At 32.9% G+C, this 15,691-nt stretch overlaps 1 protein-coding gene across 3 annotated transcripts in view; it reads left to right on the top strand.

Moving 5' to 3' along the window:
• Positions 1–15,691, top strand: part of ADGRL3 (adhesion G protein-coupled receptor L3) — a 512,757-nt gene that overhangs the window by 169,815 nt on the left and 327,251 nt on the right. For all 3 annotated transcript variants that reach the window (XM_047798807.1, XM_047798808.1, XM_047798809.1), the window contains one exon: positions 4,785–4,894. In XM_047798807.1, coding sequence (XP_047654763.1) covers positions 4,785–4,894 — 110 coding nt within the window. The remainder of the gene's footprint in view (positions 1–4,784; positions 4,895–15,691) is intronic.

Here is a 15,691-nt window from a genome sequence, read left to right on the forward strand (position 1 = left end):
AAGAAAACAGATTGTCCCCAGAGCCTCACTATAGAACCAACTCTGCCAACATCTTTGTCTGAGCTGTAGAAGACTGATTTTGAACTTCTTCCTCCAGACCTATAATAGAATAGATTTGCATTGTTTTAAACCACTAAGTTTGTGGTAATTTGTTCCAGAAGCAACAAGAAAACTAATACAAGAACCGAGTTTCTGTGGTCCTCCTCACTCATTTTGGTCGTGTTTTCACTTGCTTGTCTCAAACTGCATTTTTTCTAATGTAAAGAATGTTTGTGCAATGACATAAAAAAGAATACAGAAAATGAAAGACATGAGGCTAGAGAATCACATTATGAATCACAGAACTTGGCTTACATGCATTGTCACAATATGTTCTCTAAGAGCCTACACTATTTTTAGTTTATGATTTACAATTAACTTTCCTTAAAATAAGAACACCAAATTAGGGCCTTATCACGTGTTACTCTTCTTAAATTACCACTTAAATTGCACGTGGTAACACTGGAAAATTCCTTTGTGAATGCTAGGTGTAGAGCTACCATATTAGAACTAGAGAATTTTGTAATATTTATAATGCTGATTATTTTTTTTTCTCTGACCATTTAGCTCTCATTAATTGAGATCTACATGATTCATTTATGACATATACTACCATGAGATGTTGCCTTATCCTCTTCAGGCTTCTAAGTCCAAAAGAAAAGACATATTAGTGGGTTTCAGAGTGACAGGCAGAGGAACATAAGGAAAGTATTGCCTTGAGGAAAAGAGCACTATCTTGACATTGAGCAAAATGCTGTTGATATTCACACATGAGTTTATGGGTTTTTTAATATTACTAGTTCTATCCTGAGAATTAAAAATATCTATGTACTCTTCATTATAAAATCTGAAAACCATTTTCAGATTTTAAACACTAATGTGTTATAATGGTGGTTTGTTTTTTTGCATAAAAAATATCTTTAAAATATTTTCCTCTTACAACATAATGCCTTATTCTTATATGATTCAAACACTGATTTGCCATATTTTAGATGCTATAAATTACTTAAGTATACTAAGTGGATACATGTTTTTTCATCAATCATGCCTTTGTATAAGTGCTATTTGATAGGTACTAATGTAAATGCATATGGCTAATTTTGTTAACAAAAAGACACTCACGAAATACTTTTTTTACATGATCATATCTCTTTTACCCCAGTGAATTTAAGGTTTATATATTTACATGATATGTATAATGAAGCATTGATCAAGTTTCTGAACATTCCTAGGATTGGAATTTTAGAGCATAGTAAGATTTTAGAGGAGTTCCTGTCCTGGCTCAGTGGAAACAAATCTGACTAGGAACCATGAGGTTGCATGTTCAATCCCTGGCCTTGCTCAGTGGGTTAAGGATCTGGCATTGCCATGAGTTGTGGTGTAGGTTGCAGACCCAGGTTGGATCTGGCATGGCTGTGGCTGTGGCTCTGGCATAGGCCAGCAGCTACAGCTCTGATTAGACTCCTAACCTGGAGAACCTCCATATGCTGCGGGTGCTGCCCTAAAAAGACAAAAGACAAAATTAAAAAAAAAAAAGATTTTAGAGAGTAATAAGAGTATGAAATTGAGGGAGTTCTTGTTGTGGCTCAATGAATTGGTGACATGATATCTCTGTGAAGATGCACATTTGATCCCTAGCCTGGCTCAGTGTGTTAAGTTTCCCACATGGCTGTAAGCTGTGGCGTAGATTGCAGATGTGACTCCAATTCAACCCCTAGCCGGGGAACTTCTATATGCAGCAAATGTGGCCATAAAAAGAAAAAAAAAGAATATATAATTAAGTTAGATAATAGATAATCCTATAGATTACACTCCTAATACATAAATAAAACAGTATTTTATTTAAATTATTTTAATGGTACCGTATTGGATTGCTACAGCTTCGGAACCAAACGATAGAAACCATATAGGTCTATTATATCAAATGTTTTAAAATAGTTACATGTAAGATTCACTTGTATATGCTTCATCTATAAATATGTTGTAACTAAACAAGAGATAATGGAGTACTAACTTTTATCTATATAATAGAAGTTTAAAAATCACTTTATTAAATTTAGAAGAAAAGAGGCTGATTATTTTATATATGACAACCTATTGAATAATTAATATGCACAGGCTGATTATTTTATATGTGACACTTATTGAATAATTAATATGCACACAAGCCTACCAATATCATTTTTATTATATGCTGCAGTATGTTGTGGCAAATAAAGAAAATTTTTGCCAAAGAGATGGCTTTTTCATTATCTTATGTGACAAATTTTGTTCTTATACTCATATGAATCATATTGGAATTAATAAGTTAGCAGCATAAGATTCTCTGATTACTAACCCAGTGATTATCTGTATCTTCCCTAGCAGTCGTCGTAAAACATCTTTTTAGGTTAAACAATACTGTTTTAAAAGTAGTGCTGATAACCAATAGCATTCGACATATTAAGTAACATTTATTAAATAATCTTTATCAATAGAATATATATATAGCTGCTTTGTATGTGGGTTGAATTAAAACAGCATTTGTTTTTCCTTTGGAATAGTCTATATATAAATAAATATTCATTTAGCCTATCACTTCCTCTACCTTATGTTCAGAGATTGATCTTTCTGATTGCTGCATGCCAGTTTGAATTGAGAGAGCCTGGTTATGTAATATTAATTTAAATTCAGTGCCTCCTTAGCCTGATTCACAATATTACTGAATGAATCCTGGGCCAGCTAGCTACTTCACAGCTGGGCTTTACTTCTTCAGACTATCAGAGTACTCCTGACAACCTATAAGAGTGAATTAAATTAGTTTCCAGAGTGACCATGAAATGTATGACTCATACTCTCAGAAGACAATGGGATCATGGCCTTTAGGTCACTGTTCTGGAGTCCAGTGACTATTATTTGATTACTGAGAGTCTGAAAAGTTATTCAACATCACCACAACTATTCCTTCCTTTGCGAAACTGGGAATAGTAATGTTCATCTCAAAAAGAAGTGGCAAGTAGAATATATGTGAGCATGTTTAAGGGGTTACCTTAAATCTCAAACTTCCGGTATTCCAGGTAAAGTGCTTTGAGTACAACTAATTTACTTGCCTTTTTTTTTTTTTTATGTGAGTCTTTTTCTTTCCTGTCTCTATTGTCAACCCAAAGCATTTAGTGCTTGTCTGTGTGTCACTTCTGTGTTACAGCTTTCTTTCCAAAGACTCAGCCTATCTGGAATGAAGTGTTATTAACCCATTCCCAAACCAATGACTTATGTTAATAATGATAATAAGGAGAAAGCTACAGCAACAAATAGCATTGTGCATTGTCTGATAATCATCCTTCAACACTAAATCTACACAAGAGAACTTTAGAACACGTTGACTCTCTGGATTAGCTATTATGCTAAATTGCCTGTTGAGTATTGAATATTGGCTTTTATTAATTTTTCACTGATAACACCAAACACATTTTTCAGTTTAACAATTCATTAATGAATCAATTTTAATTTAGGGACTAAATAAAATTCTCATTAAGCCTGACAAATGGTAGCCTCAAGTAAACTCAAAGCATTTCCATTCTAAATCAAAATGAGTTTTGCCCTAAATGCTTCTTCTCCAGCTAGCATCCTAGCAAGAATTCCAAAGTATAAGTTATATCAAGAATGAAGCATCTATTTAAGACAGCACCAAATTAAAAAAAGAGAAAGTAACAGAAAATCTATTTTGAGATACTCTACTTCTGAGATGAATAAACAAGAATATAAAAGAAAGGACAACTAGAGTGTCTCATACTATTCATTTAGTGCCAATATTTTGGGTGGTAGAAACCATTATTTTTACATAGAAATGTCTACTTATTGATATATTATTGTCTAGAAAGTTTCTGAGTGTCATTGGCTGTAAATAGTCCGCCCTGAACTTAGATGTCTATTGCTGATTAAGAATTAAGTTCACTTTATGTATATTTATGCATGATTAAGTCTATATAACCGAGATCCGTTTAGCCCAATTGCCACAAAGAATGTCTAGTTTGTGTTTCTATCTCAATAGTGATATCCAATGATTATCTTTGGAGATTTAAAGTTATTTTAAATTATAGAATATTGGCATTTGTGATTAGCAAACTGTTAGGATGGTGTCATTATTTTGCTGAACATGAGGAACATAAGACTCAATTATTAAAAATAATTTTCTTTATGAACTTAGTTATATTAATTTATGTAAATTAATATTTTGATATATTTTAATATTTAAGTATTAACTTTTTACTTACTCTGTTTTTTGAGTTTGGCTGAAAGCATTTCAATACCATATGTTCACTGACTTTAAAATAAATGATATGATAATCAATGAGTTTATTTTACTATTGCATAATAAAACTCTGGTTATATTGTCTTAATTATTTTTTTATGGTGAGAGTGAGTCTTTCCTACTGTATAATCCTGTCTTCACATCGGCAATATCCTATGTGTCAGTTAATGTTGCTTAAGCAGTATTTAACTTCTAAATCAAAATCATGCTATGTTCAATCCAATATTAAATTAGTTAATATGAATAAACTGGATTTTTAATGTCTAGTATTTTTAAAAGATATTTTAAAATATCTAGTTTTTAAATAGATATCATTAATAAGTCTAAAACCCTAGATTAACCAAAACCATATTTTAATCTGTGTAATTAAGAATTAAAACTAGTATTGATATTAGTAATGATTTAACTGTGTAGAAGCTTATTATTTTTTTCTTTTCTTTTCTTTTGACTTCAGGTGCAATAACAGAACCCAGTGTGCAGTGGTGGCGGGTCCTGATGTTTTTCCAGACCCATGTCCGGGAACCTATAAATACCTTGAAGTGCAGTATGAATGTGTTCCTTACAGTATGTATATTCCTGTACCTTCCTTTTGAAAAAAAAATTAAGCTTTGTTTTGCATGCATTGACATCATTTTCTCTATGAAAACATAAAAATAATCACATAAAGTATATGAAAAAAAACTGGGTAATTTCAGCTTTTCAGGATCATAAACTCTCCCCACCATTGAAGAATTAGATGTTGCTTGCATGCTCCTGCAGCATTTAATTTTGACTCTGCATTTCTATATATCAATACCTATTCTAAAACTCTTTTCTCAATGAAAGAATTTAAAATATTTAGGAAAAAAGATGAAAGAATGGTATGCCAATACCACATTCCTCAGGTCTAAGAAAACACAAGTGAAAGTGAGTAATCTACTTGTATATATCGTAGTAGAGAAGTGGTTAAATATTGAATTTGATAGAAGCACTTAAATCTCAGCTGCCTGTGTTGCCGTTTTGAGAATTAGAAATACATTTATCCAGAGGGAGTAGACTAGAAAGAAAATACAAGGATTATGCGAACTAAAACACTCTTTGGAATGCATCTTTGACAGCCTCAGGAAGTATGTCTTTGTAGATTCTATGTCAGAGATGTTATATACCAACGACATTTTTTTTCCTTCAGGAATGGTGAAGAATCAAGCAATAAAAAAAATGAAGCATTTTTCAGACTTTTTGTCCAGAGGTAGACTCCCCACCTCAAATAAAAATATTTTTAATCTGATTAGTTAATTATTCATGGATACATTGGGGAAGATCACTACGGAAATCCTGTATTCTTGTATTAAATATGCAGCTCATTCCAGAGGTAGAAAAGGACTGGGATCATAAATAAATCCCAGGTTCCAACTTCCTTAGTCATCTCAGAAGAAGCAAAGTACCTGGGGATTAGCAAATTTACTGTGTCAATAGGTATTTCTGGACTTGCCTCATTTCTGTTTATTTAAAAAGTGATATTTTGCTCATGAGCTGTAACTATGCGTACTCTAATATCAGAGGGAAATTTTGACAGCGAGAAATGAATTGAAATTTAAAAGCAGTCATGGAACAATCAGGGGAAATTTTTATTTTTCTTTTATTTACAGTGTGATTGATTAGAGAAAGTTTATCTAGTGAAGTTTTGTAGGATAATTTTCTTTGTTGTGAAAAAGCATATATGTATAGGTTTTATGGAAATCTCAACTGTAGTTACGCTTCTCAGACTGTTATCTCTAAGGACACTTCTATAAAAGTATAAAGCTAAATGACCATTAATTGTTCATTAGTGATATTTTAAAGAAGTGAAATTTGTAGTCCATTTTGGAACTAGGACAGCTGTACTTGTCTTGCATAATAAGATCTTTGTGAAATATGTAGAATAGATATTTACATAAGCATTTTATAAAAATATAAAGAAAGGTGTGCCTCATTTTTAAAGACAGTTTTAAGAAACTTACAATCATATTATTGAAATTTGAAAGCTGAAGTTGTTTTGCCAAATATTTGTTTGGTTTTTAATCCACAAATTTTAAAAAGTAAAGAACTCCACAGCTGTTTCTTCAATTTTTTCTGTATACTTTCAAAATCCCTTTTAAGGGTCACTATACCAAAATCTTCTGCCAAACTCATTCTTAAATCATTTCAATATAAATAGGAACTTGCTCATACTTTTGTATAAAAGGATTGTGGTTTACCACAGATTTCCTCTCTCTCTCTCTCTCTCTCTCTCATAAATTTTTAGAGATGGGCAATCTGATTCTTGAATATCCTGTACTTGCAGGATTCTAATAATCCTAAAAATCCACTGATTGCCTTAGAAGTATGTTCATATTACATAAAAAATATGTTGTTAAATAAGAATTATAAACACAGGTGCAAGTACTTGCCAGTTTATACATGGTTTAATTTATATGATATAGTATGATTGTATTTGTTTAAATTATCTTTAGTATATTTCAGTTAAAAGTGTGATTCATAGCTGGGAATTCATGTAGTAAATAAGGTGAATTTTTAAAAAATTATCAAAAGAAAGTAGAAATCATAAAATAAACAATAGTGACTCATTTGAAAAGTAGGCTGGTTTAGTAGAAAAATGACCTGGAGGCTTGGTTTCTTAACAAAAAACCTGGATCCTTTAGCTCAGGTAAGCTATTAAAATTTTCTGGATCTCACATCTATAGTACAGCTGTCCCCTGTTATCTCTGGTTTCATTTTCCTTGGTTTCAGTTACCTGTGGTCATCCCCAGTCTGAAAATATTACATAGAAAATTCCAGAAATAATTCAAAAGTTGTAAGTCACTTGCCCTGTTGAGGTGTGATGAAAATTGCTGTCCCGGCCCAGACATGAATTTTCCCCTCATCAAGCATATCAACCATATATGCTGCCTGCCTGTTGATCACTTAGTAGCCATCTGGGTTATCACTTCATCTGTCACACTATCACAGTGCTTATGTTCAGATAAGGCATATTTTACTTAATAAATGGTCCCAAAGAGCAAGAAGAGTATTGCTGGCAATTTGAATATTTTCTTACTGTGCCTAATTTATTAATTAAACTTTATCATAGGTATCTATGTGTAGGCAGGAAAACAGTATATATAGGGTTTTAGAACGTATTTCCCATGGGTGGGGGGGGGGGACTATTTTAAGTCTTGATTTAGATAATAATAAGCTCTTTTTCTTTTCTCCAGCATAAAAAAAAATCACTGATTTTTCCAGTGTTATAAAGATTCACTTATTAAAATAGCTATTGTTTGTTAGCATTTACTACATGTCATCTACTACCTGGGTTATATGTTTATATATGTTATTTTATTTAATTTTCACAGTCTCCTCCCTGTTACCTATGAGTATCACTATTTTACTGAAGGGGAAGCAAACACAATAGGATAAGTAAAATCTCTCATGTAAAATGTGGACTAGCTAAGAAAATGGCAAAGTCAAGAACTGAGTCTGCTGCAATCCCTGTTTTTCAGGGCCCAGCTGTAGATTTCCCAGTAGATTTTTCCCTTTATATTGAAATGAGTTTTTCAGTGATGCTCAATATTTAACTTTCATCACTATTGTGAGCAAGTGCTTCAAAGGCCCAGACCTTTTTTCTTTGCTCTTTTGGTCTTACTTTTAAGAGGTTTATATGCTTTTCTTAAAGCAGCTGCATCACTGCAAACTCCAAACACATAATGAAGCTTGATGGCAGAGATGAATATGTGCTATAAAAATACCATCCATAATTTAGAATGAGGCTCTTGTCTAAGTGGTAACATAAAAAGTTGTTTAAATTACCTGTGTTATAGGAGAAAATCTTTGTACTTAATTAATATGCTTGTTAAAAGATCCCATTGTATTAGTAGAAGATGAACTTCATTTTTAGGTTTCAGTATTAATATTTGAAAGTTTTCTGACTGAACAACTGAATAAACAACCAAACAAACAAATACTTTAGGTTCTATGTGTAATACAATTTTAATAAGCTATTTTCATTTTGAATTTAAGATGATAAATTACAGTGTATATGGTGATACATTTAGTATTTATGAATAATTCTCCTTAATATTGATATGTGGGAAAATATTATTGATATTTTCTTTTTTTGTACATATTCTGTGTATGTATTTCCATGGTAATATTGATTTTTAAGTGATATTTTTTCATGGAAAAATATAGAAAAACAAAAATATGCAGGAAAACATGCCAATATTAATGACATATAACATATTAGAGGTAATACAGAAAAAATTCAACAAAGTTTATTGTATCACACATGAGAAGGAAAGTTAAAAAATCTAAGGTAAGCTTGCAACAATTTTTGCACAGTTTTAGGAGTTAGCAAATAGGTACATAATTGATCAATAAAAATTTAAAAAGGAGCTTAACCTGAAACAACCAAATGGTATAACTTTGAAGAGATATCAATAGGAAGGAAAATAAGAAAAAATAGTTAATGTAAAGAATTTAGTGAGGGCCTAAATTTGTCTTATATTCAATTTTTTTTTAAATTGTCTCATAATCATTTTTTCCCAAATCGCTAGAGCTGTATTTAATCTTTTATTCCTACTTTCTGTATTTTCTTGTTAGGGTTCACAGATGCTGTGTTTGTGACCACATTTGGGGCAGGTGAATCAATACCTTTCTCTGTTCCTTTCACTCCTTAGTTCCAGTGTGACTGTTATAGCCTTTGCATTTTCTTTTGAGGTTTGATTTTCCTCTCTTGTCATATCTCCTCCCCAGGAAGTGACCTGAATATGCAAGAGGTTAAACCTCCACATGTTTACCAATGTCGCATTTTTGCTCTCACATCTTCCTTCTCCTCACCCCATCCCATCACCTCTCTCAGGATTTGGGATGGAAATTGTGGCATATTTAAGTAGAGCTCCCTTCACCTAGCCAGTTTACAGGGATGACTTGTGTTAGGGAGAAACAAAAAATAGCTAACCACCTACTTACAGTATTTCGGAGCAAAAAAATCTTTATATCCTGCTGACAATTTGTCTCTCCCAAGACATACAGTTTCACGCACATTACCCTCGAAAAGTGCTTGTCTTCTCTCACAATCCAGCTTTTCTCTTCAGTTCTTTGTTTCTTCTTTTCAAAAATACAAAGCGCACATTACTTATTCTAGCAATCTTCTCTCCTGGTAGCTTTCCTTAGAAAATAGATGGGGGAAGCCCTCAATTAGAGATCTACTCGAAATGAATGTTTGGTTAAACCAGTCTTATGTTATAGCATTTATAGACTTTCCTACCATTCACATTAGCCATCTGAAGTTATGTATGTGATTCTTTTACTGGAAAGACATGCAAAATAAGTAATATTGGAAAGTAATGTTTATAATTAATTATAGAATCTATTTTATATTTTACTATAAGAAAAAAGTATTATACTTATGGCATTTAAAATAAATACATATTTAAATATTAATTGTAACTAATTACTTATCAAAATTAGTAATCAATTTTACGACTAATATTCAAGTGATTGCATATTTTAATATCTGCATCGTTCCTATTGTGTAAATAAATAATGACATATTTTACAGCTCATCATGATGAAATTAACCTGTATGTTTAATTTTTAAAATATCACAGTATGTCAAGATAGAATTAGATTCCTAATGCCTTCGAATCTTTTCCAATTTTTGATAAATAGGAGACATTCAATAAATATGTATTGAATGATTAAAAGAAAAAAGGAAATATGATCAAAATTTAATCCTCTAAATGTATTATATTTATTGCTAGAATTATACAAAAAAGAAACTATTGTCTACAACAAGACAATGATTTAAAGGGAAGAATTATGGTAAAAATATAGATTATATGAATTTCTGTTTCTCCAAATTGTTTGATGATTGTGATTGTATTCCTCAAGAATATTACTAGCAACCAATTTGTTTTCTGTATTCTTTTGTATGATTCCATATAATGGAGCAAGTATTGTCCCTCTATAAGAGGACATTTTTTAGAATACTTACAACAAGAACAACAAAATTCTTTCTTTGTCCTATATCTTCCCACCACAGTTTCTTTCCCTGTTATATAGTTTCTACCTGACAGTATCTTATAATTCATAAAGCTTTTGCAAGTGAATCAGTTATTACTTGATAGTTAATGTAAACTTTTCTTGTATGCCCAAAATATGGAATATTCATAAAAATAGCTGTTATCAGTTTGGAAAACAGAAATACAGGTAGACTATATGCTTAGACATCCTAATCCTAAATTCTCTTATACTTTAGTCTGGCTGCTTCATCTGTTTAGAAATTATTCTCAACTAGATTATCTCGTTTGCTTTCAAGACCCCTTCCTCTTTTATCTTCCTCCCATCGCTTAACAATTATTGCAGATGAGGCACTATGCTAAATATTAGGAAGAAAGCTAAGATAAAAATACTTCCCTTGAGGAATTTATCCACTTGAAGCTCAGATCCCCTAAATTACAGTATAACTAGTCCAGAAAAGCAATTGAGCATGTCATACAAGCAGTGCGAGAGGACCCGCACATCCCATAGGCGCTGATGTTTGTATGTGGTGAGTGTGAGGTCATATATATTCAGGGAAGGTTTCCTAGAGGGATGACCCTTGAGCTGAGTCTTAAAGAATAAGTAGACTTTAGTCAGAAGGGCAATCATATTTGGCCTATGGGACACTGTAAAATAAGAAGCTGTTATTGCGAATATAAAACCAAAACAGTTTGGTGTTTGCATAAAATGCAAAACAAAAGAGTGATAGGAGATGAACACATAGATAGGCATTGTAGAAATCATGACTTCCATCCATGCTGGGATTCTTGTGAGACTTCATACTCATCAGACTGTGGAGAACAAAGATAAACCATTATCTTTTTTTATTAAAATATAATTGATTTACAATGTTGTGCCAATTTCTGCTGTACAGGAAAGTGACTCAATCCTATATATATATATATGAGTCTGAAAAAATATGATTTTCCATCATGACTTATGCTAGAAGATGGGGTATAGTTACCTATACAGTAGGACCTTTGTTTATCCATTCTTAATGTAATAGTTTGCATCTACTAACCTCAAACTGCCAGTCCATCCCACTCCCTCCCGTTTCACCCTTGAAAACCACAGGTCTCTATGTCGATGGACCTTTAGGTTGTTTCCATGTCTTGGCTATTGTGAATAGTGCTGCAATGAACATATGGGTGGGTGCATGCATCTTTATGAATGAACGTTTTGTCAAATAGATGCCCAGGAGTGAAATTGCTGGATCATATGTTAGTTCTATATTTAGTTTTCTGAGGACCCTCAATGCTGTTTTCCATAGTGGCTGTACCAATTTACATTCCCACCAACAGTGTAGGAGGATACACTTTTCTCTATACCCTCTCTAGCATTTGTTACATGTAGGCTTCTTAGTGATGGCCATTCTGACTGGTGTGAGTTGGTACCTCACTGTAGTTTTGATTTGCATTTCTCTAACAATTAGCGATGTTGAGCATGTTTTCATATACATACTGGCCATCTGTATGCCTTCTTTGGAGAAATGTCTATTTAGGTCTTCTGTGCTTTTTTAAATTTTTTAATTTTTTTTATTTTTTTTTTAATTTTTTGCTGTTTCTTGGTCCGCGGCATATGGAGATTTCCAGGCCAGGGGTCTAATCGGAGCCGTGGCCACCAGTCTACGCCAGAGCCACAGCAACGCAGGATCGGAGCCGCGCATGCAACCTACACCGCAGCTCACGGCAACGCCGGATCGTCAACCCACTGAGCAAGGGCAGGGGCCGAACCCACAACCTCATGGTTCCTAGTCGGATTCGTTAACCACTGCGCCACGACAGGAACTCCGCTTTTTTTTTTTTTTTTAATTGATTGTTTGGTTTTTGTTGTTATTGTTGAGTTATATGAGTTGTTTGTATATTTTGGAGATTGAGCCCTTGTTGGTTGCCACCTTTCCAACTATTTTCTTCTATTCCTTAGGTTGTCTTTTTTTATAATAGTTTCCTTTGCTGTGACAAAGATTGTAAGTTTGATTAGTTCCCATTGGTTTATTATTTTTTTTTATTTCTACTGCCTTAGGAAACTGATCTAAAAAGCATTTGTAGTTTATGTCAGGGAATGTTTTGCCTATGTTCTCTTCTAGAAGTTTGATGATGTCTTGTCTTATGTTTAAGTCTTTAAGCCATTTTGAGTTTCTTTTTGTGCGTGGTGTGAGGGTGTATTCTAGTTTCATTGATTTAAAGGCAGCTGTCCAGTTTTCCTCTCACCACTTGCTGAAGAGACTCTTTTTTTCTCATTTTATATTCTTGCCTCCTTAGTTGAAGATTAGTTAACTGTAGGTGTTGGGGTTTATTTCCCAGTTCGCTATTCTGTTCCATTGATCCATATGTATGTTTTGGTACCAATACCACACTGTCTTGATTACTTTAGCTTTGTAATATTGCCTGAAGTCTGGGAAAGTTATGCCTCCTCTTGTTCTTTCTTCCTCAGGATTGCTTTGGCAATTCGGTGTGGGGGGGGGGAGGTTGGGAGGGCATTCTATGTATATATTTGGATTATTTGTTCTAGTTCTGTGAAAAATGTCATAAGTAATTTGATAGGGGTTGATTAAATCTGTAGATTGCTTTGAGTAGTATGGCCATTTTTAACTATATTAATTCTTCCAATCCAGAAGCATGATGTATCTTTCCATTTCTTTGAATCCTCTTTAATTTCCTTTATTAATGTTTTATAGTTTACCATGTCTAAGTCCTTCACCTCCTTGCTCAAGTTTATTCATTGACATTTTATTTTTTTAGTTTGATTTTAAAAGTTGTTTTCTATATTCCTTTTCTAATGTTTCATTGATAGTATACAGAAATGCAACCAATTTCTGAATGTTTATCTTGTATGCTGCTACTTTGCTGAATTTGTTGATAAGATCAAGTAGTTTTGTATGGAGTTTCTTTTTTTTTTCATAATGCTTTTCATTTTTTTCATTATAGCTGGTTTACAGTGTTCTGTCAATTTTCTACTGTACAGCAAGTTGACCCAGTCACACATACATATATACTTTTTTTCTCACATTATCATGCTCCATCATAAGTGACTAGATATAGTTCCCAGTGTATACAGCAGGATCTCATTGCTTATCCAATCCAAAGACAATAGTCTGTATCTATTAACCTCAAATTCCCAGTCCATCCCACTCCCTCCCCTTCCCCCTTGGCAACCCTTGAAAGTCCATGATTTTCTTTTCTGTGGAAAGGTTCATTTGTGCCATATATTAGATTCCAGATATAAGTGTGCTGTGCTTTTCTTTGAAGTTTTGAGGACCATCTCCATCTTGACTGATCTCTCTTTCTCAGTTGACCTCCCCAAATGCAGATTCCTTTCCTCTTTCACAGCTCCCTCTCAGTAGTGCTGCTTCCATCTTGATTCCTTTTTTCTTTTCTTTCTCTCTTTTTTCCCATATGATTCTACCCAGTTACACGGAGGCTTTCTCCTCTTTTTATAAGTCTGAGGTCTTCTGCCAGCATTCAGTAGATGTTCTGTGTGAATCATTCTACATTTAGATTTTTTTTTTTGATGTGTTTGTGGGAGAAGGTGAGCTTTACATTCGCCTACTCCACCATCTTGATCCCAGATCCGAAAATAAATTGTTTTTTAATGTAATAAACTAATATATTAATAAGAAATATGTTTGAAAATATGCAGAAACCAATTTTGACTAATTTCTGTTGAAGAAAAAGCTTTTTAGTGGGGAGAGAGGGTGGGAAATACAAAATTATAGTTCCAGAATCAAAAGAAAAGTGGTGAAAACCAGTCTGAAAAAATAAGATCCAGCAAGAACAAGAGATAGTGAAGAGTTTCAAGGATTAAATGCATGCACTTCAGTATCAAGGTGTTTCCAAGGAAGGAGAAGGTGGCTGGCCAAGAGCCTGTGTATGATTAGAAAGAATCAGATCCTCCAATAGACTTCAGAGCAAAGGCTGTAGGTAGTAGTCTTGGGCCCTATTTCAGCCTACAGAGGGTTTCCTTAGGCCTCCCAAATGTCTGAAAGTCATATTAGAATGAAGTCTGGAGAAATAGTGCATTGTATTCCCTTGGGCAATAGTAGACTAGAACTGAGTGTTTGCTGTACCTTTTCAATAAGGTCTGTTGTTTGCTAGTACTTATTGTATTATATTGGGTTCATTATAATCTTTTAAAATATCTACTGGTTTCTGTACATACTTACATTTGAACTCTAGTTATAGAGCTTGTATCTAATCAGTATTAATAGATGTAAAAGCAATCTAAATTGTTACTTTTTTTGAATTTTCAAAATATGTAATATTAAGATCTTGCACCAATGATCATTCTACCAGTCAAAGTTTATCACTTACTATGGGTCATTTACTGTGTTAAGTGCTGAGGAAAAGTTGATTTGGACCTTATGGATCTGGTGGTCTTGTGGGAAAGGCAAATAATAAACACATGAACAAATACATAATCATCAATGATAAAACACAAGAAGAAAACAAACACCATTGTACAATGGAAAATGATACAAAGGGCCGGCTAATATAAGCATGATAAAATACTGCTCTCAGTGGAGGGTTTTTGAGACCTAAAGAATGAGAATGAGATAATCAGGCAAAGAGCCTGGGAAAAAAACTTTCAAAGCTTCAAAGCAGAGAGATAATTAGCTCCAAAAAGCCTGGGACCAGGAAAAGTTTGCCTTGTCCTAATACCTAGTAGACAGTCCATATGACTGCAGTCCAGTTAAGATAGGGTAGAGGGACCTGGACAGGTAGCAACCAGCAATTAGTGTATTAATAGCATTAATAATGAAGCAGCACTGTCTTTCAAATTTCTAGGATTTATTAAGAATCAAAATATATTTGCAGAATGAAACTGGGTTAAGTGGCATTTCCTATAAAATATATATTGTTGAAAATATTACATTCTATAGTAACATAAAGGTAAACTTATATCAAATAAACCAAATATCAAACTACATCAACAGCTAGATGGGATTTTTATATATTTACAGTGGATTTAATATATGTAAATATTCACACTGATACAAACTCTAAGGAAACAAGATGAATTGAGAGTATGAAAAATTAATAAGATTGGCAGTTAAAAAAATACTTGATTTAGGAAGTAAAGTGTTATTATAGACATAAGTAAAGTTTGAGGTATTAGCTTACCCATTCTCACTTGCTGTATTTTAAATAGTAAGATTATAGCATTAATGCATTTAAACTTAATTCAAATAATTTTTTATAAGATCTTCAAATTGAATAGCATAAATGTGGGATTTAAAGAGATATGGAATATAACATTCTCTTTTTAAAATATACTGCATATGAATAGAAAAGTTGTAAAAATATGTAAAGGTGAGGTTTTTCC

The sequence above is a fragment of the Phacochoerus africanus genome, chromosome 10 (assembly GCF_016906955.1).
Source record: "Phacochoerus africanus isolate WHEZ1 chromosome 10, ROS_Pafr_v1, whole genome shotgun sequence".
Classification (NCBI taxonomy): Eukaryota; Metazoa; Chordata; class Mammalia; order Artiodactyla; family Suidae; genus Phacochoerus; species Phacochoerus africanus.